This window comes from Aythya ferina (assembly GCF_964211825.1).
Source record: "Aythya ferina genome assembly, chromosome: 19".
NCBI lineage: Eukaryota > Metazoa > Chordata > Aves > Anseriformes > Anatidae > Aythya > Aythya ferina.
This window is the reverse complement of record NC_140309.1, coordinates 6943304-6967914: the sequence shown is the minus strand read 5'-3', so window position 1 is coordinate 6967914 and position 24611 is coordinate 6943304. Positions and strand designations below refer to the sequence as shown.

Genomic DNA, 24611 nt, shown 5'->3' with positions numbered 1-24611 from the left:
TTGGTGGAAGCCCAACTCGGGGTGGTGCTGGGGGACCGGGGCTTGGACATTCCTGTTTGGCACCATGAGGGGAGCGTGGCGTTCCCCAGGTGTGCTGGCGGTGGTGTTCCCCAAAATCCCATTCCCCCCCCCACACCCCAGCCGATGGGGAAGGACCCCAAAACCCCCCCAAATGGCATCGGGGGGGTGGGAAGCAGCCAAGCCCAGCTGCCTCCCTCCACCCTGGGGTGCCAAATGTCCCCCCCCGGTGCTCTGCACCCCCCACCCCTCTCCCCACGCCCTCATCCCCCATCCCGCAGCTTGCCCTATTCTTTTCTCCTATAGCAGGAGGGAGGGAGGGGAGGGCAGTGCTGACCCCAACCCCCCCCCAGGCTGCACCCATGGGTGCTGGGGGGTGGGATGGAGACCGGCTGGGAGGCTGCTTGGGGAAGATGATGGGGGGGGGGTCGGGAAAAAAGGGGGCTGCGTTGCATCCGCTCTGCTCCCGAGGAGGGGGAGGAGGAAGAGGAGGAGGAGGAGGAGGAAGGCGCCTCCCCCTGCCGCCCTCCCCGCTCTGACCCCCCCCGGGAGCCCGATGCGGCTCCGGCCGGGCGAGCGGCCACGGGAGCGCCCAGCAGCGGGGCCCCCCCCCCGGCACCGGGGGGTCCAGAGACGGGGGGGCGGGGGGGGCCGAGGAGCAGAGCCCCCCCCCCATTCCCACCTCCTCCCGCCCCCCCCTTTTCGCTTTTATTTACCAACAGCGGCGGGGCACCCCCCTCTTTAAACCGGGGGGGGGGGGGGGAGGAGGCGGGGACCCCCCCTCGTTGCCGTGCTCATGGCCGGGTCCCCCCGCTTCCAGCCCTCACGGGGGGGCAGCGGCTGAGCCCCGGCCCCCCCCCCCTCCAGGCTCCGCTCCCCCCAAACTTTGCCTTCGGATGCGGGGACTCCGCCGAGCTGCTCCTGATTAATTGCATCTGCCTCGGATTAATTATTCACCCTCCTGCTGCTTTTTTTTTTTTTTTTCCTGTTATCGTCGATTTTTATTATTTTTTATTTTATTTTTTTTTTCCTCGGGGGGAGCGCTTTCATTCCGATTTTTTTTGGGGGGAAAAAGGCGCTTGGAGACGATATCTAGATTTTTTTTTATTATTATTGTGCAGGGAGAGAAGAGGGGGGGGCTGGCGACTTGCTAGCCCTGCAGCATCATCCTTCATCGGCGCAGCTTTTATTCTATTATTTTATTTTTTTATTCCTTAGAGGGGGGGCACACGTGCTCTTCTCCCCCCCCTGGATCCCGAGGAGGAAGAGGAGGAGGAGGAGGAAGAGGAGGAGGGGGGGACCCACCCGGCTCGGCGCGCCCCCGCTCGCCCTGCAGGCACCGGGGGGGTTGCGGCAGGATTGGGGTGCGGGGCCGGGGCTGGGGTGCTGTGCCCTGTGAGCTGGGGGGGCACCGAGCCCCCTAACCCCAACCTGGTGTGTCCCCCCCCCCCAAATTCCCCCGTTGGCTGCTGCCGCCGGCTCGCACGTGGTTGGATTTAGGGGATTTCTGCGGGTATCTACATATTATTTTTTTTTTTGGTGCCTGGCTTGGATTTTTATTTTATTTTAAAATTTTCTGCCACGGGGGGGTGGGGTGGGCTCGGGGCCTGGCTGCTCCTGCCGCTGCCCCCCCCTTCCCACCCCCCCCCCCCCCCAATCTACATCTCGCTATGGGGTCCCCAAAGAAGATGCCCCCGGGGCTGGCCGCCCTGCTCTGCTGCCTGCTGCTCCCCGGTAAGTGCCGTGGGGGGGGGACACACGGGACGGAAACCTGCGGGGGGGTGCGTGGCTTTGTGTCCCTGGGGGGGCTCCCCCAGCCCCTGCCTCTCTCTGCCTTAAAACCCCCCCGCAGCCACTGCCTCCCCTCTCCCTCTGCGCCCCCCCCCCCCCCCAAGATGAAATGGGTGAAGATCGGAGTTTTTTTCCTGCTTTAATCAAATTACAGCTTCACGGGGCTGTCTGCTCGGCTGGGGAGAAGGGGGTCGCCCCCCCTTTTATCCCCAAAGCCCCCCCGTTTTTCCCCAAAGCCCCCCCTGCCCCAGCCTCCCCAACGCTTTCTCCTCCTCGTGGGCATCGCTTTGGGTTGGGGTGCGGCGATGGGGGCACAGCCTCTCCCTCTGCTTCTTCCTCACCCCTTTCCCCACCCTAAAAAAAATAAGGATTTGGGGTCGGGGGGGTCCCAGCCGGTGCTGCTGCCCCCTCCCTGCCTGAGGCCTGGGCAGGGGGGGCCCCGCTGCCTGCGCTCACTTTCCCTGAGTTGCATTTCAATCGCTGCTGTCACCCTGCCCGCGACATCCCAGCCCTGGGGATGGTGGCACCTGCTGCAGGGGGCTTTTTTTTTTTTTTTGAGGGGGGGGGCTTTTTTGGGGTAAAAGCGACCCCTGCCAATGCACCTTCCGCAGCGCCTTTCCCCGGTGGTTACGCAGAAAGCGGGGGGCTGCTGGTGTCTGGGGGTGCCGTGTGTACCCCTCGTCCAGCTGGGGGTTTTGGGGTGCCCCCAGGGGTTGGGGCTGTGCTGCTGGAGCCGAGGGGGGGTCCCAGGAACACGTCCCAGCAGCTCATGGATGAAGCACTGGGGGGGGGGGCTTGGGCAGGGCTCCTGAGCATCTGCAGCCCCCCGAGGCTCTCGGAGGAGCTTGGGGAGCTGTTTACCCACAGCAGAAAAATAATAATAATTAAAAAAAAAAAACAAACATTATATATAAAAAGGGGGGGGTGCTGAGAGTGCTGCAGGGGGCAGGCAGGGTGTATTTTTCCCCTGACCCCCCCCCGGCTCCCCCCAGAGCAGCAGGAGCAGCGATGCTCCCGGTGCAGCACCCGCAGCACGGCGCTGCCTCGCTGGGCACCGCAACTTTACCCAGGGGCTGGGGGTGCTGGGACCCCCCTGTCCCCCCCCCCCAAAGGGACCCCAGGAGCGGGTGCAGACCCACGGTGCTTCCCCGGGCACTGGCTTTTTTGGGACCAACAGGTAACGGGGTTGGCAGCTGGCGGGGGAAACGTGCTCGTCCTCCTTTCCTCCTTCCTTCCCTGCCTCGATTTTGCCTGTAGGAGCTGCGGGCGGCTGGCTCGGCGTTTCCCCGTGGGGGGGGGGGGAACCACGGCAGGCGTCTGCCAGCCCCGCTGGGGGGATAAACGCTCAGAGACATCGGGGGAAATCTCCTGGCTTCGCCAGGGTTTTGGGGCATGGGGCTGGATGTGGCCCCTGCTTCCCCAGCCCCTCCTGGGGGGGTTTATTTGGAGCCCCCCCCCAGCTAGGAGCAGGCAGCGGGGTGGGTCAGGCTTTGGGTTTATGGCAGGGCAGGGTTTGAGCCCCTGGGCTGGGGGATGCGATGGGTTGGGGGGTCTCCAGCAGGAGGGGGGGTGCCTGGTGCTGTGGTGGGGGGGCTGGAGCCGGGCTGGTGGCAGGGAGTGCTGGGGCTGGCACGGGGCTGCTGCCAGTGGGGCTGGCTTTATAGGACCCCCAGAACCCACTCCCCACTCTCCATCCCTCCTACCCACCCGGCCTCACCCAGCCCGTTAAGGGATGGGGTGGATTTCCCAGCCCCAGCACCCCAAAATCAGATCCCCCCTCCCCCCATGCACCGGTGGGTGAGGGTGGCCCCAGGGGCCACCGGGACCCCTGCGAGGTGCCTGCCATGGGTTTGGGGATCATTTGGGGATGTGAGCTGTCCTCGCCAGCCCCTTTGGCCTTTTCTGGACAGCTGAAGGTCTCGGAGGGAGCCACAAAAAGCGGCCAAAAGCTCCAAATTTCCTCGGCCTTCCTTAGGAATCGCTCCGGCTGCCTGCTGGGCTCAGCCCCTGGCTGTGCGTCGCCCTTTTCTGCTACCCGAGGATGCTTTTTTCCCCTTTTCCTTTTTAATTTCTTTCTTTTTCTTTTTAATATCGACCCTCGGCTGCAGCTTCACCCCACTTTGTGCTTCTCTGCGGCTCCGGGAGCCCCCCGGGAGCCCCCACTTGGCTGCGGCCCCGCACCAGCTGCTGGCAGAGAGGGGATTTTGGCATCCCCGCACCCCGGGCTGGGGTGGCCCCGGGGCTGTGCAAGGGTTTTCCGGAGGGACGGAGCTCGGGTGCTGGGCACGGCGGAGCTGCAGAGCTGGAAGAGCCCTTTTGGGATGCGGCACGGTGGGGGTTGACCCATCAGTTTGTTTGGGTGGGTTTGGGGTCAGCCCCTGCGACCTCTCCCTGCTGCTCGCTGAGCCTCGGCCCCGCTGCCTGCCTCAGTTTCCCCTCTCCTGGAGGCAGAGATGTGGGGTTATTCGGTGTCCCCGTGCAAGGCAGGCCTGGCTTTCCAGCTGGCGTAGTGCTGCTTGTTTGCTCTCCTGAGGAGTGTGGGATAAAAATAAAGGGGGACCCCACAGCCGTGCCGTGGAGGGGCACTAACTGGAGCGAAGGGGTCCCCACACGGTGCTGCTGTCACCGGGGCCACCAGGGCCAGCTCCCCCATGCCTCCACCCCACTGGGGCTGGGGCTGGGACCATATCCCTCTCCCTACATCTCCCCCCCTTAATTCCCAGTGGGACCGAGCCCCGTGTGTAGGGCTGGGGGTGTAGGATCACCAGGAGAGCTCCAGCCAGCGCACCCCAACCCCAGTGGGGTGCGGATCACCTCCCGGCCCCATTTCGGCTCCGAGCATCCCCTGCCTTGGGGATTTTTCAGGCCAGCAGGTGGAGATGTGCCATAACTCGCTGCCGGAATGGGGAAAACGCACCCGGCGTTTGCTCATTTACCGGGTCCCGGGCACGAGGCTGGGTCTCAGGGGCTCAGCACCCTCAGCACCAGCCCCAAGCAGACGGGGGCCGGCAGCACCTCGCCCTCCTGGTGGGGCACAGGGCAGGACGTGGCCCCCAAACCGGGCTGAACCAGGCAGGAAGGGGTCACACGAGGGCACCCCAGAGCCAAAATTCTGTCTTCCAGCTCCGGGGTGCCCTTAGGTGACCCCAGCTCTTCCCTGCTGCCTTTTCTTCCCTTCGGGTTCCTAATGGGGTTTAGACCCCATTAGGGGTGGGGTTGCTGCCAGCTGGTTCGGCAGCCCAGCAACAAGTTGCTCCTTTTCAGGTTTGTCCCTGGGTGCTCGGAGAGGTGCCTCGAAACCCTCAGCTGGGGCTGTGCTTGCCTGTGTGTGCAGGATGAGCAGGAGCTGGCACATGAATCGTCCCAAAATTTTGGGACCAAGCTCCCCCTGCTGCACCACCCAGGGAAACTGAGGCAGGGCACCGGGTAGACGCAACCCCACAGCAGGACGTTGCACAGCGATGCTACTTAATTCACCCCACCGTGGCCAGCTGCTGTGGTCCCTCCTTTCTAAACCTGTTTCCTAAAAAAAAAAATAATAAAAAAGGGAAGGAAAGGAAAAAAACAACCCAGCCCCAGTGGAGCATCCTCGGATGTTGTGCGGGCGCAGCCACCTGCCTGTCCCCATCCATCCCATGGCTTCTGGCGGTAGGGAGGAGGCAGGAAAAAAAAAATCCTGGAAAAAGCAGGGATTTAAAGGGCAAAGGAAGGGGTTCTTGCATGGCGTTACCCAATTTTTGGCTCTTTGCATCACCAGAGCAGCCCCAAAGGGGTGGCTGGAGGAATCGGTGCGTTCCTCTCCCGTGTGGCGCTCGTCGCCGAGCGAGCATCCCATCCATCTGGAAAAGGTCACTCTGGCTAATCTAATCAGCGTCTTTTATTATTAAATACAGGGCTCTGCTAACGAGCTGCCCCCCCGGGACGGAGGAGGGGGCTCCGTGGCGCCGGGGCCGCGCTGCCTTTGGGGTGGGTTTTGCTCGCGGGGAGGTTGTGGGATGGCAGTGAGGGGACTGGTGCGTAACGGGGCAGGTCCTGGTGCTCCTCGCCGTCGGTAGAGGTGCTCTGAGCTCAGGGTTTCCCCTCAATTTGGGAGAAACGGGGTCCTCAGAGCTGCTCCAAGCTCATGTTTTGCCTTCAGACTGGGAGAAATTGGGTCCTCCAGCTAAAGCTGATGGCAGCCCAGGATGCCTGCTGCCAGGGGAAGGCAAAACCACAGGGTTTGGGGATTGAGTGACTGGGCTTTTTCCCCAAAAGGTGTCGGGTTTGTGCTGCTGCTCTCGCCGTGCCTGGTCCCTGCCTTTCCCCAGCTGCTGGTTGCTGCTCCCAGCCCGTCCCTCCCCGCAGCACCGGGTCAGAAGCCCACGGCCATCTCCTCCCCGGGAGGATGCTGCCATCAAGGCACTTCTCTTTTCCTCCTCGGTCTCCTTCCATCTCCTGCTGGCCAGCATTTTCCCCTTGCTTGTGCAATATTTGCCGTCCTGGATTTTTCAATAGCTCTGCTGAAAGCCCGGGGTCTCGGGTGCTTTGTGTTCCAGCCCTGCAAGGGTTACGGGGGCAGGTTGTGCTGTCGTGCTGCCTTGCGGGGCTGACAAAAGTTGTTCTGCTTTTGGGGCTTTCCCTCTGCTCTCGGGGTGTTTTGTGTCAATGCCGGACCCCATCCTGGCTCCTTCACGGCTCGTTTTGTGCCTCTTGCTGCATCCTGCTCCGGCTCAGCACTGCCCTGCACAGGGGAGAATGAATCGGTGCCGCATCAGCCCAAAATGAGTCCCTTGGCACAATGGGGTCAGACAGAGATGGGACAGGGGCTGTGAGCAGGACAGGAGGCTTTAGGGGGCTCACTGCCACCCCACACCGATGCTGTCTCAATCCCGGGCTCAGCAGCTGCTGGGTTTATCCATGGCACCCCCCCGCTGTGCTGCGTTTTGGAGCCCTGGGGGTGTTCCCGTGGACATTCATGCTCGGGCAATTCCTCGTCCTTTTTATTTTTCCTTTTTTTTTTTTTTTTCCTCACCTTTTAATTCATTTCTTCATTTTTCTTCCTCCTCCGCAAAGGCCCTCTCCTCCCCGGCCCCTGGCCTGTCCCCTGACGTGATTTGTGGAAATTGCTCTAAAGTAGCTGCCGCGTAAAAGCCTCGCCTGCTCCGGGAATTTATGGCAGGCTGCGCCTGAGCGCGGCACATCCCATTTAGCCCGTATTTATTTATTCCTTTAGGTTTCTTCTCCCCCCTCCCTTCCCTTTTAATAATTTCCTGGGGGAAACTCAGGGCTCAGCACTGCGGCCTGGGGTGCCCGGCGTGTGTTTTTCCAGCATTTTTTGGGGGGTTGCTTCTCCCCAGGGGGTGCTGGGCTGTCACCCAGGGGTGCTGCTGTTGCCCAGGGGGCTGCTGCACCCCAGCAGCCACCACCATGCTCTTGTTGGAGGCTGATGGTTGGAAGAGGTGGGATCTGGGAGGAGGATTTCTACGGATACCCCCAGACACAGACATCCCTCTCCTTTTCCTCTGGGACGTGAAGGAAGGGAGAGCCGTCAGCACAACCCTGTATTAGACAGCGGAGAATCCACCCTGAGCAGCAATACTGCCCCTAGTGAGACTCAACCCTCTTTTCCCAACCTCCACCCACCTGATTCCGACCCCAGGCTGCTTTTGGGAAGCCCCAACCCCACCAACCTCCCAGGACGAGCACCGGGGTCCCTCTCGCCGCGGTGCCTCCCGGCCCCACCGCCTCCGTGGGGCAGCGCTGGGGGCTGCGGGTGGCCCAGGAGCTTCACAGCCCCCCCGTCACAGCATCCCCTCGGCCATCTCACCGCCGTGAGCCGGGGGGAGGTGCCGGTACATTTGTAACAATTATTCACTTAATTGAGTTCCAATTAGCCAGGGCTGGAGATGGAGGCTCGCACCGCGTCAGCGGGCGCGGGGAGCTTGTTGTCTTTCATGTCGCCGAAAACAATTTCCAAGGCTCCGGCTGATGGGAAGCGTTTCCAGGCTTCCCACGAGGGCCGGGTTTCCCGATTCGGCTCGGGTTGTGCTGCGGGGGGGTTCCCCAGGCTGCCTCGAGGCACAGAGCACCCGGGGGGGGCTCCCCCTGCCATGCCCAAAGCTCCCCGTGCCGGGGATGCGCCCGGGGTTTGGCACCACTGGGGATGTAGGTTTGAGTTTTGGGTGGAGGTGGAGACCTCCATTCCCCCTTTTTATTGGGTTTTATGCTGTTTGGGGGTCAGACACAAATTGGATGGAGGTATAAGGTGGTGGGGGTCAGTGCCTGAGGGTGGATTTGGACATGGGGAGGTGGGCGTGAGCCTGGCTCCTGCCCAGGTCCCCCTTTGGCTGGAACATCCCAATCCTGGGACACCCAGACTTGGGGCAGCCCCAGTGTGTGGTGCTTGTGTCCCCACTTTGCAGTTGACCCTAATGGCTGTGGGGGTGAAGTATGGCCCCGGGGGGGCTCACACTGTAAGTTTTGGGGCTCCAAATCTTTAACTGGGATGCAGGGGGCATCCAGGGGATGCTCGGGGGGGCAGCGGGGTGGTTTCATGCTGCCTTGAAACGAAGTCACAGCTGGGACATCTGCGGGTGGCTTCATGGTGGGAGCACCCCGGGAGGCTCGGTGGGGTGCTGGAGATGAAGGCTGTGCCCTGGGGGCTGCCCTTTTCAGGGTCTCAGGGCCCATCCCACTCCTCTTTGACCACTGCTTAAACCCTGGAGCCTTTTTGTCCCTGAGGGTCACCAGGGAGTGCCGGAACTCCTCCGGAGAAACACCAGCAGAGCTTCGAGGCAGCATGAAGCCCCCTGCAAGGGGTTGAGGAGGGCTTTTAGTGTGGTGTCAGCCCCATTCCTTGCATCGGGACAACCCCTGCAGCCTGCCCCGAGCGGGGGAGCTGGGCTGTGGGGGGACCAGGCTGGGGCACAGCCCCCACCTCCCTCCCCCAGTCTTATTTTCCCGTGTTTTTCTCTCTGTTTTTCCCCTGCTAAGTGGGGATATACGTGCTGGGAGCCCCCTGCTGCAGCCCGGGGGATAAGCCGGGATCAGGATCCCCCCCGGAGCGTGCCTAAAGCGATCCCTATGGCAGACAGCTGGGGCTGGGGCTAAGCCGGAGCTCAGCGCTGGGTATCGGTGCTGGCTGAGAGGAGGAGGAGGAGGAGGAGGCTCTTCAGCCTCAGGGCAGTGGGGATGGAGCTGGGTTTGAGGAACACTCCCCATGAGCCCCATTTGCTGGGGATTTGGGGTAAGAATGAAGGCAAGCAAGCCAGCAACCCCCACTAGCCATAACCATGGTGGGTCTGTCTGTCTGACCCCAAGCAGGGAGGACAGAGCCGGGTTGCCCCTTAGGGATGGGATTATTTCACTGCCAGAGACCCCCAGAAGCATCAACCCCCTCGACTTGGGGGGGTCTCTTGACTGTAGGGCAGTGGGGTGGGTGCTGCCACGTCCCACACCGCTGTCCCCACGTGCCCTCGTGGCCATCCCCGGGTCCATCTGGTGACGTGGGGCACATCTGGCCGGGCAGATGTGGCTGCCGGGGGGGTCACTGCGTGTTCCCACCTCCCTCTGCCCCCTTTCTCCCCGCCGTGGGTCAGAGCCCACCCTGGAGAAGGAGAGTGCGGGTCCCATCCTGCTGTGGTGCTGCGCAGGGGGCGATTTTAGCCAAGAGGCGGGGGGAGTCTGGGCAGCCCCCAGGCTGGTTGGGTGCAGAAATCTGCTTTTTGCTCGTGGTGCCGAGCCGTGAGGGTGGAAGGACCATATGGTCCTCTCTGCGCCAGCCTAATAAACCCGGCAATGCGGGTCAGGCGCTGCAAATCCCGTTAACCGGTGCGGGGCAGAGCCGGCAGACGGGGCTTAACCCTTGTGTCTCCCCAAACCCAGCTGGAGGTGGGGGTGCCAGAGCTGCTGCCCCCCCAGGGGGGCTGCTGGAGACCAGGGCAGAGGGCTGGGCACAGCCCAGGGTGTCCTGAGCTGTAGGGTTTTCCTTCCTTCCACCCTTCTCTCCATCAGTCCTCCTTTCTGCTGCCCCAAATCCTTCTCTGCTGCCACCCCATGGCATGGGGCTGGGGTCAGAGCGTGGTGCTGGGCTCTGTGTGTGATGCCAGGGCTCGGTGCCACCCCAACTGTCCCCCTGCAGCGCGCTCAGCATCGCCTGGTGGTGCCCCTCGGTGCTGCCAGGAGCAGGTCTTTGGGTGGATTTCTCTGCAAAATGATCTAAACCTTCCCCAAACACCAGATTTTTTTAAGGAACAAAAACGACAACGGACAAAATTTGCACTATTTCAGTGATTCAGTGTTTAACTTGAGCTTTTTTTTCCCTGGCTTCCAGTGCCTCATTTGCTCTCGTGGGTATTTCATCCAACGTAGCTCTGACTTGGGGATTGTTTCTCAACTCCACTTTCCAGCGAATAATCTCATGCCTTGGAAAAAAATAAATTCCTCTTGTTGAAACTCCTGGGAAAACACCAGGAATGGCAGGAGCAGCCCTGGCTGCATGGCCCAGGACTGTGCCACAACCAGGGCAGTGGCCTCACCGGCAGTGCCACCGGGTCCCCAGCACCTGCCTGGCCCAGGGGACAAGCTGCATCCCGGGTGGTGCAGCTGTGGATGCCATCGGTACCCGTATCGAGCACTAAAGCTCCTTTTAGGAACTTTCCTAAGCCTTTTACGTCCCAAAACTCTACTGCAGTGAGGTCCTGGGTGGGTTACGGGGTCTCGACTCGGCCCCAAGCCTGTATCTCCATGGGTCTGGCCACAGTGATGCTCCAGCTGGAGAAAACCCTGCTCCCATCCATCTGGAAGCATAAAATAAAAGGAAAGGGTGAGAGTTTTGGGGCAGCCCCCCCGGCACGCTTCCCTCCCCTATAGGAAGCACCCAGGCAGGTGCCGTGGCAGGGGCTGAGCCGTCACATCAGTGCCTCTCTCCATCACATCAGAGCCTCTCGCCGCCCGTAATTTGGGTGCTGGCGGCTGCTGGGGCCACTGGGGAGCGGCTGCAATCAGCGCCGGGCTGCGTGGCGGGGAGATGTGAGGGGGGGCCCGGGTGTCCTGGGAATTGCTGGCAGCCGCGGATCTGAAGACCTTGAGATGTCTTCCAGGCTCCTGCAGGAGCAGCCGGGTGTGCTGGGGATGGGTTCAGCTGGGAGATTCTGTCCATGCTTCCACCCAGCCCAATGAGCGGGGCACCAACCCCCAAGGTACTGGGGGATGCTCAGCAGGAAAAAAACCCAGCCTGACCCCCCTTGCGAGATGCCTGGGGGCTGCAGCAGCGCCTTGTCCTCGCCATGGGGGCTCTGGGGGGCGATGCCGTGCACTAACCCCATCTCTCCATCCTCTTTGCAGCCCACGCCAAGGGTCCAGCCCCCAGCCTTGAGCCCGCTGAGCCCCCCGGCGCCGTGATGCTGCCGGTGAGCTACCGCCTGTCCAACACCCGCCTGGCCTTCTTCCTCAAGGAGGTGGGGGCCAGCCCCCTGGGCAACGGCAGCGCCCCGCTGCAGCGCTCCGAGCCCTTCGTCGTCTTCCAGACCAAGGAGCTGCCGGTGCTCAACGTCACCCTGGGACCCTTCAGCACGGGGCTGGTGCTGCCCAAAGAGCACCTGCAGCCCTCCAGCACCCTGGAGGTCCCCGACCGCCTGACGGTCAACTGGAAAGTGCGCGCCTTCATCATCCAGCCCCGCCTGGTGGCCAGCCAGCCCGTGGTCCAAGTGCTCTTCTACGTGGCCGGCCGGGATTGGGACGACTTCGACGTGACCGACCGGCTGCCCTGCGTGCGGCTCCACGCTTTCCGCGACGCCCGCGAGATCAAGAGCTCGTGCCGGCTGCGGGGCAGCCTGGCCACCTGCCTGGTGCAGGCGGAGCTGCCCCGTGCCTGGTTCGGCCCCGGCGCCGTGCCCCTGGGCAGGAGGAAGAGCCCCGAGAGCGTGGAGGTGCCGGGGGAGAGCCAGCAAGCCGAGCTCTACTACACCCTGCACGCCCCCGACGGGGCCGGCCAGTGCCTTGGGGACACCTTATCGGCGTCATCCCCTCGCCGGGGGGGTGTCGGGGGGGCCAGGACCGAGGGTCCCACGCAGCACCCGCTGCTGCGCATCGGCAGCGTCAGCCTCCTGCAGGCACCCCCCGCGCAGCCCATGCAGGAGCACCGGCTGGACGGCAACGTCTTCATCCGGCTGCCCGACAAGCCGCTGAAGCCCGGCGAGGTGCTGAGCATCCTCCTCTACCTGATGGCCAACTCCACGGTGGAGCATTTCACCCTCAGGTAGGGGCCCGACCCCGGGATCAGCCCCAAAAGCGGTGCCGTTTTGTAGGGGAGGGTTGGTTCGGTTGGGGTGGGGTGGAGGAAGGGGTTGGGGAGGGTGCTTATGGGGTTTTGAAGGGTTTTGGGGTTTTGCAATGGGGGTTTCACAGCGTTGCTGCTGTGGTGTGGTGCTCCCTGTTGTTCTGGGGTTGGGGCCGGGGCCATGCCAGCAGCAGTGGGATTTGCTCGCTGACACCTTGGGGATGAGATGCAACCTGGTTGTGGGTCAGCAGGGGCTCTCCCTGTGCCCCCCTTATCCCAGAGCTGGGGCAGGAGGTGCTGAGCACCCCAGGATGGGGAGGTGCTTGGGGGCATCCTTAGGGATAAGGGGGTGTGATGGGGACAGGCTCAGCCCTCTGCTAACAGGGCTGCTGGCTGATGATCCCTATATCTAAAACTGTCCCCGTGGCAGGGCAGAGCTGGCGCTTCTTGGAAGGAAAATTAAAGCATGGGGGGCACGCGGGGCAGCTGTTCCCAAATCTCATCTGTGGGAGTTGGTAGTGAACAGCAGCGAGCCCCTGGCATAGGGGACACAGTGCTTGAGGCTCTCCTGTCCCTCACCTTGGGGCCAGGAGCCCAAATTCCTGCTGGAGGGGTGATGTGGGGGCAGCACCCCACGGCAAAGAGGGGCTCGGGTGGGCTCAACCCCACCACAACGCCTCCACCACAGGTGGTGTTTTCGAGAGCCGAGAGGAATTTGGGGTGCAAAATCCCCCTGCAGCCCCAGCAGGGCAGCTGGGGGGGGGTCGGATCCAGCCCCTGAGCGTGGCTCCCCACAGGGTGAAGGCTAAGAAAGGCGTCAACCTGCTCAGCACCAAGTCGAGGAGCGTGCAGTGGCTGGTGAGCTCGGAGCTGCTGACGGGCGGCAAGCACTCCACCGCCACCGTCGACGTGGCCAGGGCGGAGGGCGCTGGGCCCAGGTAAGGGACCCTACCATCCACCCCCAGCCCCAGGACAGTACCCGAAGGGTGATTTGGGGAAATCTGTGGGTTTTGGTCCAGAGCTGGTCTTCGTCTGGTTGGCAGCGGTGCCCTGTGGGTGCTGGGGGGGTGGTCAAGCGATGCACTCCTAGATAATCGGGATGATTTTGCAGCTGCATCCCCATCTGAGCTGGTAGCACCCGGTTGTTTCAGGAGCTGGTGGGTGCTTATAGGGGATTTTGAGGCTGAGTTGTGAAGCCACGGTGGATCCTGCCATTTTGGTGGAAGTATTTTAATTTTTGTAAAAGTTTTGACACCCCGGGAGGCTGCAGCTCCTTGCTGGTTGTCCTGATCCCCGCTGAGAGTCCCTCTGGGGAGGAAGGGGAGCGCTCCCCGGGCACGGTCCCCTCTGGTCCTTAAGGTCACATCTCCATCACCCGGTGTCTTTGGGGTCAGGGAGGCAAAAGCTGGGTTAGAGCAAGCTGATGCTCTTGGGCCATGCTGGAAAATGCCAAAAGCAACCAGAGCAGAGGGACGTTGGAGCCCACAGCTGACATTGGCATGTCCCCACAGCCACCATGGCACGTCCCCATGGCCACCAGCCACCTTGTCCCCTGCTCGGACACCCTGTGCCCACCCCAGTGCCACCCCAGAGCCAGGCGCAGGCTGGTGGGGGGGGCACCCAGCTCCCCTCCCCTTCCCCTGCCCCCTCCCTGCCTCTGCCGCCGACTCAAATCAGCCTTGAAAGGTTAGAGACGGGAGATGAATTTAAAGTGATTACAATCACCTTTTAGACAAACAACTCGATCAAATATTAACGTAATGGAAATGATGAATGACTCAACGCCGTGGCGCCCTCCGGGCCCTGCGAGCACGAGCGGTTTGCCTCGGGGATGGCGAGGATCGGCGGGGACCCTGGAACTTTGGGGTGATATTGGCCAATTTGGGTTGTTTTATGCCCCAGCAGCTGCCCCCGGAGTCGTGCCCCAGATCTGGGCAGCCTGGCTATGCCAGGACGCCCTGCAGCAAGGAGCCCCTTCCCCTCCTTGTATATTTATGAGAGAGAAACCCATGTCCAGCCTCCTCAGATCCATGGGGCCTTCCCTATGGTGCTGCACGGCAGGATGACAGCGGGGCCGTTTTGGCTTTCCTCCTCCCCTTCGTCCCCCTGCTCCAGGGAGGTTCTGCCAGCTCTGATCGGGGCTTTGTGGGCCCTGCGGTGTCTCCTGGGGAGGCTCCGTTTCTGGGGACCCTTGGGGAGCTTTGTTTCAGGGGGATTGGCCCAAACCCCAGCGCAGCCCATGTGCTGCCCCGTGGGATGCTCAGGGTTTGACCTTTGGATGCAGAAGCAGCCCGTGGTGGTAAATGCAGCCCTGCTTCCAGAATGATGGAGCCCAGGAGGTGAGGACAGAGCCTGTGGCCATTTGCTGTCCCCTCGTCCATGTTCCCGTCCCGTGGTTAGTGATGCTGGTCAGGTCCAGCACGGAGTGTTGATATACCCAGGGGAGCTGGTTGAAGCTTTTCTCCCAAAGGGAATAAGCAGAAAAAAATCAAATTCTCTTCCATTTGTGTGGGTTTCCCTCGGAGCAGCCCCCCGGCTGTGTTTGGGCTGAGCACCGTGGTGGTGACCACCCCCAAAGGGACCCTCTGGAGACGCTCTGCATGGCTGGATGGGACCACCCATTGCCGGTCCCCCGGGGCACCCAGCTCACTGTATCCTCCCTCCTGTCCCCTGCCAGGGATGGGGACACCTCCTCCGAGGTCATGCAGCTGGATTTCGAGATGGAGAACTTCACCAGCCAGTCGGTGACGCGCCGCATCATGTGGCACATCGACTACCGGGGCCGCAACCCCCCACCCGACCTGGAGAAGGTGGTGACGGAGCTGACGGTCATCCAGAGGGACATTCGGGCCATCGTGCCCCTGGCCATGGTGAGCGGGGTGTGATGTTCCTCCAGCCCTCCTGCTTATCTCCTCTGGTTTGGTGTTGGAGATGGTTTGATGTCCCCCGAGGGATCTGTGGGCAGGGATGGGTGGCGATGTGTTTCCCTGTGCTCCTGGCTCTCCCACCAGCCCACCTGCCCCAAATCCCACCCCTGCAGCACTTATCCATCCATAAATCCCAGCCAGCTCTTCCCCAGGACTGCCGTAAGAGGGGGACCAGGCAGGATCTGGCCCTGGGGTTTGGTGCAGGACAGCGAGCCGCCCTGTTACAGGACGGTCCCCTTTGCGCCCCGTCCCCAGGACACGGAGATCATCAACACGGCCATCCTGACGGGCCGCACCGTGGCCATCCCCGTCAAGGTCATCGCCATCGAGCTGAGCGGCATCATCGTGGACGTCTCGGCCATGGTGGAGTGCAAGTCCAACAATGAAGACATCATCAAGGTGGGTGCGAGCGGTGAGGGATAACCCCACAAAGGAGCACACGTTGAGCCTCTCCCAGGGTTTCAGTCCCCGTGTGTCTCTCCCCGGCCCTATGGGGTGAAGGATGGGGCCTTTTGTCACCACAGGAGGCCATGGGTTGCTCTGGTGCCGCAGACAGCAGCAATAACTAAGGGTTATCGCGGCACTTAGCGCCCACAGGTAAAATATTGTCCCCTGGCAGTGCAAGCCGCACGTTTCCATCAGCAGCTTCACCTGCACCACCAGGCGATGTTCATCTCCTGTGTGGGCTGATGTGGGGTTGTGGCTGGGGTCTGGTCCTGGAGAGGCAGGAGGGGGCCAAGGAGGGGATCGGGGACGATGGGGGACAGCGGGAGGGATGGAGAGAGGAGCGAGATGGGCGGCGTGGGAGAGGGGCTGGGCTGTGAGTGCAGAGCATGGCGACAGCCCCCTGCTCCCCCCAGCTGACGAGGCAGCCTCCGTCCTCGAATCCAGCTACGGCTGTGCATTTTCCATCGCCGTAGCCATTCATCCTTGTACATTTTTCTATCACTGTACGTATCCATCTCTCCACCCGCCTGCATTATTCTATCCCCATACTCATCCATCCATCCATCCGTCCCCCCCAGACACCTTCCCTTCTCCCAGCAGGGCAGGGGGTGACGGGCAGAGCCCTGGCCGGGCTGGGACCTGCTCTCTCCTGCGGTCGCCTGGGAGCCAGCAGCCCCACGGGCAGGTGACAGCCGGTGTCACCGACTGTTTACCCAAGTTCTTGAACAAAACCCCTATCCGTGCGATTTACCGTGCTGGCTCTAATTTATGGAGACCGGTCCTCCGCAGCGTGATAAAACACTAGAGCAATAATACACTTCAGGATGGACTCCAAGACACTTAAACTGTTTAATGTGCTGTCTTTCCACTCGTAAATCTATTTACACGCTGTCCCCAGACCTGGGGGGGAGCAGACACATGCACGCGAGCGGGGATGAATAATGCATGGAGCAGCCCTCCAGCCCCGCTCGCTCGCCATCCGGAGCCCCGCGCAATTTCTTGCTGAGTTATTTTGTGTTTGTGCTAGGGATTCGTTTCCGAGGGAGCTCTCGCTTCCCTGCTGAGATTGGGGAGTATGATTACGGTGCCAGGGCTATAAACCTGTTACATAAATCAAAGCTTACATGGTGGGATCTGCTATCTGTTACTGTAAATAATTTAGCGTCGGGGAGGAGCGGGGAAGGGATGCTTCTCCCCAGGCAGCGTGGCTCGCTGGGGGTTGATCTTGCGTGGAGGGGAAATGTCGTGGACCTGGTGGACATGGCAGTGAAGGTGCCACCCCTGAAGGCTGGTGGGTGAGAGCTGTCACCCTGACCCCTGCATGTGGTGACACAGGGAAAATCCCCGCGCTCTGCCCGGAGAGAAGGAGCTGCCATCCAAGGCAACATGGAAATAATCCCCAGCCGTGGGGAAAACACGTGCCGAGGGATGTGCAAGGAGAAGAGATGCCACCTCTGCCTCTGAGCCTTCCTTAGGAGCCCACCACCCGCCCCTGCTTGAAGACCCTCCAGGAGCAAGTCACCTCATCGGGGCTGCAGCCCTGGGGACGTGGCCACCCCCAGGGACCCTGGCTGGCCCCCTCTTTCTGCTCCCGAGGGCCTTGGAGGTGAATTATCCCCTTTATCCCATGCTTGAGGCCATGCAGAAGTGGAGCTGGTGGCGTTTTGGCTCGGAGCCCAGGCAGACCTCAGCCTCTCGCTTCCCGATGCCTTGCTGCAAATCCGGGAAGTATCTCCCAACAAGCGTGCGCTTCATTTAGAAGCTAATCTGCAGTCACTCCATCATCAGGACAGGCCCGATGTGCTGGTACTTTTTGTTGTTGAATCTCCCCCGGTCCCCAACCAACTGAACAGCAAGTGGCCCCCAGAACGAGGTGCTGGGGGGGATTTATTAGGTAAGGCAACGTGAGCAGCAGCCCATCATATTTATTGTGATAAATGGCACAATATCTAGTGCTGGAGGATTCGCCCAAGAGCTCATCTTTATTCAAACGCTGCCCTGCCAGAGCTGAGATTGTCTTTTCAGGCAGGCTGAGCTGGTACAAGAGCAAACCCTCCTGTATGGCCCTTCCCTCCCGCTGGCCACGGAGCGGACGCTTCCCCAGGAGCTCCAGGTGCAGCATCCCCCACCATCCCCAGGGACCACGGGGCTGGGAAACACAAAGCTCCTGCAGCTGGATGGATGTACACGCCCCAGGATATGGTGGGGAGGGATGCAGGGATGCTTCCTCCTGTGCTGGCAACCAGCGTGCAGCATGGACTCAGTCCCTTATCAGCCATCAGAGAATCCACGTGGGAGAGCAGCTTGGTGGAATTTGGATTTTCCGCACTGTTGAGGTGCTCAGTGCCACTGAGAAAGAATGACCGAGCTGCTGGCTGAGCAGAGATTTTTATTATTTTTTTTCCAGCAGCAAACAATTCGGGTGCAATTCCCAATGTTTTGGGGGCAGAGCTGGGTGCAGGGAACGCTGCAGACACGAGGTGGGAGCCCCCAGCCCTGCCGCCCCCAGCCCTTGCTGGGCAGGGGAAGGTGCTGTTGACTCCGCTGCCCTGAGCAGAAGCACCGGAGATGCTTTAGTGGCATCCTCTTAGCTCCTTAATTGGCTTGGATTGGTCGGTAATAAGTGGCCCCCGCAGGATGTGTTTGTTTTATAGTAAATTTAACTAATGGCATTTGCATAAATGGGAATTAGAAGAGGAAAGAGAGAGAGGAGATGAATTCAAGGATTCAGATGGACTCTGGAAAGTGTGCTCTGGTGTGAGCAGGAGGGACACGGATGGGGATGGAGATGGGGACAGGGATGGGGACATCCCCTTGGTGCATTGGGATCACACATGGTACAAGGGCACAATTCGATGTGTGGCCAAAGGTGCTGAAGCACCAAAAGAAGGTGCCGGGGGGAGCTGGATAGGATGGAAATGTGTGTTACGGACATGGTGTTTGCGGCTCCATGCCTCTGAGCAGGGACCTTGGGGAGGAAAGAGCATCCCTGCTCACTGGTCTGCCTTTAACCAGCTACGTGCACGGTGTAATTCTGCTCCTCTGAGGTGTCCCAGCCTCCTGCCAGGCTCTCTGGAGTTTCTAGGAGCATTACAATCCCCTGATCTCCCCTCTCCCCAGGTCTCCAGCAGCTGTGACTATGTCTTCGTCAGCGGGAAGGAGTCGCGGGGCTCCATGAGCGCCCGGGTCACCTTCACCTACGAGCACCTCTCAGCCCCACTGGAGATGACGGTGTGGGTGCCCAAGCTGCCACTGCACATCGAGCTCTCGGACACCCGGCTGAGCCAAGTGAAGGGCTGGAGGGTGCCCATCCTGCCGGACAGGAGGTGGGTGCTGGGGGGGGGCTGTGTGTGGGGCACCCCAGGGTGAGGGAGGCAGCAATGTGCTGGAGAAAGTCCTCAGGAGGACCCCAAGATGTGTGCAGGGAGAAGATGGAGAGGACAAGGTGAAGGTGGCATGGGTCTAATGGCCATGCTCAGCTGGTTAATGAGGGGCTATCAAAAATGACGGAGACAGACTCTTCTCAGAGGACCCTAGAGACAAAGTGAGAGATCAGGGACGCAGGATGAGTGTTGGATAATTTCACAGTGAGCGTGGTCAAACATGGGAATGGTGAGAAGCATCCATCCGTGACATCTATATTCCCCTGGGTGAGGCTGGGAGCAGCCAAGCTCCAAAGTTAATCCTGCTTTGAGGTCTAGAAACCTCCAGATGTCCATCCCAACCTGAGATCCCTCATCCTCTCAGCTGCTTAGGGGGCAGAGACCATGGCTGGCACGTTCTTCTGAAACACTTACGGACAGCAGGCATCTTTTTGGCCAGGAGGCTTTACCCCGCATCCCCCCTCGTTCCTCCCTGCCCTGCCACCCCTCTCCTGTCCCCGTCCCACAGGTCGGTGCGGGACAGCGAGCACGAGGAGGACGAGGAGGAGCGGAAGCAGAGCCGGGGCTGTGCCCTGCAGTACCAGCACGCCACGCTGCAGGTCTTCACCCAGTTCCACACCACGGCGGCGGAGGGCACGGGGCAGGTGGTCACCATGCTGGGGCCTGACTGGCTGGTGGAGGTGACCGACCTGGTCAGCGACTTCATGCGCGTGGACGACCCGCGGGTGGCCCACCTGGTGGACAGCTTCACGCTGGCGGGGAGGGAGCCGGGCACCACGCTCTTCAAGGTACCCCCCTGGCCTCTTTTCCACCCTTCCATCACCGTGGCTTTGGGTGGTGGGGTGGTGACGGTCCCCTCGTCCCCCGCAGGTGGTGTCCCCGCTCGTGGAGGCGGTGCTGGGCGAGACGCTGGTGACGGTGGCAGAGGAGAAGGTCAGCATCACGGACCTGAAGGCCCAGGTGGTCTCCAGCCTCTCGCTGTCCCTGCACCCCAGCCCTGGTAACAGCCACACCATCATCGCCCGGACGGCCGCCCAGCAGACCCTCAGCTTCTTCAAGCAGGTGAGGCCTGGGGGGGGTGATGATTTGGGGTGGAGTGGGGGCTTAACCTGTAAAAACCCTTTCCCAAATCCTGACTGTGGTCGTCCTGGGATCCCACAGCACCCGCTGTCCTTCAGATACCCCAAATGACCCCAAAGCAGCCCAGAAACCTTCCAGTGGACCCACGAGACCACCCTGCCCACCCTTGGCTTAGGGATGGGGCACAACCATGGGGACAAAGGGGCCTGGGAGAAATCCTATAGAGTTCCCAGCTTGTAGCCTCTGGGGCTGGGGTTGGGGTGAGCCTGGTTTTCTGGAGGTCCTGCATGTCTGGTGGCCTCCAGCCTCCAAGCCTCGAAGCTCCTCAGGCTGTCCCCTGGGCCTCTCCTCCATGCCAAGGACCGGGGAACAGTGGGGAAGGGGCTGAGCACCTGAACCACCCGACAGCAGGCTGGGGGCAACCAGAAAGCTGCCTGCACCTTGTCCCAAACCCCTGGCAGGCCCTCGGTAAGAGGAGATGTTCAGAGGCCCCATCCTGCTTCAGCAAGTATGGGGAGAATTGAGGGGAGAATGGTCAAAAGAGAAAAACGAGGAGATGGTGGGAAGGAGAAGGCTGGTTCAATAGGTGGAGGGGTGAAGGATTACGTAGGGGAAGGATGAGAAGGAGGGGGGATGGACGGATGGATGGATGGCTGAGAGGGTGCAGGTGGGACTGGCATCGTGCTGGGCAACCGGTGCCTGTGTTGGTCCTGCAGGAAGCGCTCCTGAGCCTGTGGATTTCCTACAGCGACGGCACCACGGCCCCGCTCTCCCTCTACGACCCCAAGGACTACAACCTGGTGGTGAGCAGCCTGGACGAGAAGGTGGTCTCGGTGACCCAGGACCGGGCTTTCCCCTTGGTGGTGGCGGAGAGCGAGGGCTCCGGGGAGCTGCTGCGGGCCGAGCTGGTCATCTGCGAGAGCTGCCAGAAGACCAAGCGCAAGAGCGTGCTCTTCACGGCCCTGGCCAGTGTGCGGGTCCATTTCGGCTCCGAGGAGGACCCGACCTACGACTACGACCACGTCCCCAGCAAGCCGGGGCCGGCAGAGCCAGGGGCGAGCACCACCCTGCGGGCAGAGGTGGAGAGGAAAGCGGAGCCGAGCGAGGACAGTCGGATGTCCAGCGCATCTCACCCCACCGAGGACTTCCCCACCATCCCCACCGGCTTCGTCCAGGTGACCAGGGGGCTGACGGACCTGGAGATAGGCATGTACGCCCTCCTGGGCGTCTTCTGTTTGGCCATCTTGGTCTTCCTCATCAACTGCATTGTCTTTGTGCTGAAATACCGGCACAAACGCATCCCGCCCGAAGGCCAGACCAACATGGACCATTCCCACCACTGGGTCTTCTTGGGCAACGGGCAGCCCTTGCGGGCTCACAATGACCTCTCCCCCCAGCCCGAGAGCCCCGGGAACCCCTTGGAAAACGTCCAGACCTGCTGCCACGCGGACCACCACAGCAGCGGGAGCTCACAGACCAGCGTGCAGAGCCAGGTCCACGGCCGCGGGGATGGTTCCTCGGGGGGCTCCACGCGGGACCAGAGCGAGGACCCCCTCAACTCGCCCACCTCCAAGCGGAAGCGGGTGAAGTTCACCACCTTCGCCACGCTGCCCACCGACGAGCTGGCCTACAACTCCATCCCCATCGCCGATGAGGAGGACTTGGAGTGGGTCTGCCAGGACATGGGGCTGCAAGACCCCGAAGAGCTTCACAACTACATCCGCAGAATCAAAGAGATCGCTTAACGCAGGGGCAGAGGGGACGGGGCGGGAGGGAGGGGGCTGCCACGCCGTGCCACGCCACGCCACGTCACGCCACGCCACGCCGGCCGCTTCCCGGGGCCGGAGACCCAACTCGGGCTCTCTGGCGTGTTCCCGTTCGCACATCTCACATCCTCCTCACCCCGTCCGGAGGCACCCCCGGGGGCCTTTTTCTTTTCTTGCCCTTTCCCGGCTGGTTGTCCCCAGGGGAGGCAAGGAGCACACGCACAGCCACCGAGCCTGCTGGTGAGCGGGGAGGGGGGCACAAGGGAGGCGAGCCGGGGGTTGGAGATGGGTGAGGTCAAAACCTGAGCGCGCGCGATGGCGAGCAGGGCAGGACGATGCTGCGGGTCCTGTGGGGCAGAGGATGGAAGAGTGGAGACATCCCGGCCCCCTCCCAGGAGCTGAGGAGGCAGGTGGCAGGTGGGGGTTCCCAAAGGCACCCCCACCATACCCGGGGGGGTCACACAACCCCCTTTGCTGCACCTGGTTGCACAATTTCGGAGGTGAGTGCTGGTACAAGGATTCACCGTCCTATGGCTGTTGGGGTGTGGGGTGCACAGCCTGGCCGCCCCCACCCCGAGCCCGCCGTCTGCTCCATGTGGGATGGTGACATTAATGTTTGGCATCCCTCGGGGACCACGTGCCTCTGCCCCAGGGCTGCTGGTTTCTGGCTTCCCAACACTGGGATGTGGTTGGGAGACACTGCGGGGGCTTCCCACCACCCACCTTGGTGCCAGCCTGGTGGGGACACCATGCCCAGTCCCAGCCCAGTTCCCCCAGTCCCAGCCGAGCAGGGATGCCCGCAGCCAGGCTCAGCCTCCGTGGTGCCTTCTGACTGCCATAACCTCCCCCGTCACCCCATCCCCAGCCCCAAAGGCACCCCAATCATGGAGCATCCTCAGCCAGGCTGACCCCATGGGGACCACTGGGTACCAGGGCCAGTGGGTTGGGGGTCCCAAGCATCATCTGGTGGAGGGGGCAGGCGGCGGCTGGCAGCGGATTATTTCTGGATCGGAAGTTACCCACCACTGTGTCTATTTTTTTTTTCTTAAATAAAAGACTAGAAAAACAAACAAACAAACAAACAAACAAAAAAAAAAAAACCAAAAAACCACAATGAAATGGAAAGCCAAAACCAAAAGGCGCTGCAGCACTGTGATGGCTGCAGTTCTGCTGCAGTGCCCTGTCCTACGTCGGGGCTGGTTTGGGGTCACCCCCCGCCAGGTGGGTTCTGCTGGGGGGAAAAGGGCACACACAGCACTGTCCTCCCACCCCCTGCACCTCAAACCCATGGCAGAACCACTGCTAGCACTCTAGGGGCATCGCTTGGCTTTGATGCCTATTGGAGCACCAAGCACTTTGGGAACAAATGCTGTGGATTTGGGGCTCTCCCGTCCCCAACCCTCCCTACCTCAGCAGCCCGATCAAAGAGGGGATGATGGCACAGCCCCATCTCACCAGTCCCCGTGCCTCAGTTTCCCTGACAGGACAGCAGCAGCCTGGGGCAGCGTCTTGAAAGTCTCTTTAAGGCGTTTATCTTTTTTGGGGGCTATGGAAATTTCTCCCCCGAGCGGCCTTAAAACTTTCCCGATAGCTCTGTGCTGGTTTTATATACACATATCCATATATATATATGTGAGGGAATTGAGATGTGCTCAAAGACCAGGTGGGTGATGCAGTTATGTTTTACTGTGCCCTCTTATCTAAAGGACACAGGGCTGGCTGTGCGAGCTGCCGATCTGATAGCGCTTCTGAGCAGTAAAATTAATACAGCCCAATTCCCCGCCTGGAGCCACCAAACCTCCTCGTTAAATTAACATATATGAATATTTGTTAAAAAAAAAAAAAAAGAAAAAAAGGAAGGAAGGAGAAAAGGAGTGGGGAGAGGTAAGAAAAGTGCATAATAACTTTTTATAATGGTAATAAGCTGCAGCAGTGCCCGACTCCTGCTCTGTGAGCACAACCTGGGGTTGTGGCAGTCAGGAGGGGAGGACAGGGTTTTGCCCCCGTTGCAGCAATCCCCATGAGCTGCTCGCCTGCTGCCTCCTCCCAACAGTGGCATTTTGTCACCTCCGCACAGGGTTTTGCCCCTGCCCGTGCTGCCTCTGCGCCCCCTGCACTGGTGGGGATGGCGCGGTGACGTGGAGAGGACACCGGTGCCGGCCCTGGTGGCAGACGTGCTCAGGGCATCTGGATGAAGACAGCAAAACCTTCTAGATATCTACAGCTATTTCTTGATACATAAATATGTATATATTTATAAGTACAGATGTATATATATGCATACACAAGGTGTGTATGTACATATATAACTATATATATATAAAGCTATATATATATAGCTCTGTGTGCATTCCTGTTACCGATGCCAAGGGTTTGCTCGGGTGCATGGATGCACCTACACAATATACGTATCCCTATGAACAGGCACCCAACACCTGGTCCTCCAAAGGCCCCTCTGGGTTGTGGGGGCACAAGGAAAACAGCTTGCCAACGTTGCGTTTGGGCTCCTAATGCCCTTGCAGCCTTTTAGGAAACCTGCCAGGTAGGCACTGGGTGAAATTCTGGCATCAAACCCCAGGAAAAAAGTGTTTTGGCATGGATGGTATAAGACCTATCCGTCTCTGATGGATCCTGTCTCTGCCTGGTTCCCACTCCATCTGCTTCTCCTCACTCCCATTACTGGGATTTTATTTTTTACATAGGCTGCAAAAGGGAGGGGGGCTGGGGGGCTCCCACCACCCCCAGACCACCCTTGTGGGGGCTGGTGGCACCCACTGGGGGAAGCCACCCACAGCCAGTCCCAAACCAGTACTTTCCCCGCTTGCTACTCCGCGTACCGTAAATAAAGCAAGCAAACAGCCCTCCAGTGGCCAAATCCCAGGGAAGAAAAAGGGAAGAGTGGAAAATAATTAAAAAAGAAACCTCTATTCCAGCTCCCCTC

General features: G+C 60.8%; 1 protein-coding gene across 2 annotated transcripts; it reads left to right on the top strand.

The window, feature by feature from the left end:
- Positions 1–716: 716 nt before the first annotated feature.
- On the top strand, positions 717–24008 carry TMEM132E (transmembrane protein 132E). 2 transcript variants are annotated; one of them, XM_084492788.1, is made up of 9 exons: positions 717–1752; positions 11134–12046; positions 12865–13005; positions 14745–14937; positions 15250–15393; positions 18562–18767; positions 19333–19612; positions 19695–19886; positions 20621–24008. In XM_084492788.1, the coding sequence occupies exons 1-9, from the start codon at positions 1689–1691 to the stop codon at positions 21647–21649; spliced, it is 3162 nt and encodes a 1053-aa protein (XP_084348914.1). In that variant the 5' UTR covers positions 717–1688; the 3' UTR covers positions 21650–24008. The 2 variants fall into 2 exon arrangements, with proteins under 2 accessions (XP_084348914.1, XP_084348915.1); XM_084492789.1 differs by having other exon boundaries at positions 20653–21436.
- Positions 24009–24611: the final 603 nt, after the last annotated feature.

Bases quoted from the DNA above. Each gene is read 5' to 3' on its own strand.
- TMEM132E (XM_084492788.1), top strand. From the start codon at position 1,689: ATGGGGTCCCCAAAGAAGATGCCCCCGGGGCTGGCCGCCCTGCTCTGC. The intron at 19,613-19,694 runs GTACCCCCCTGG...CGTCCCCCGCAG, and splicing joins CGGGCACCACGCTCTTCAAG to GTGGTGTCCCCGCTCGTGGA. The intron at 19,887-20,620 runs GTGAGGCCTGGG...TTGGTCCTGCAG, and splicing joins CCCTCAGCTTCTTCAAGCAG to GAAGCGCTCCTGAGCCTGTG.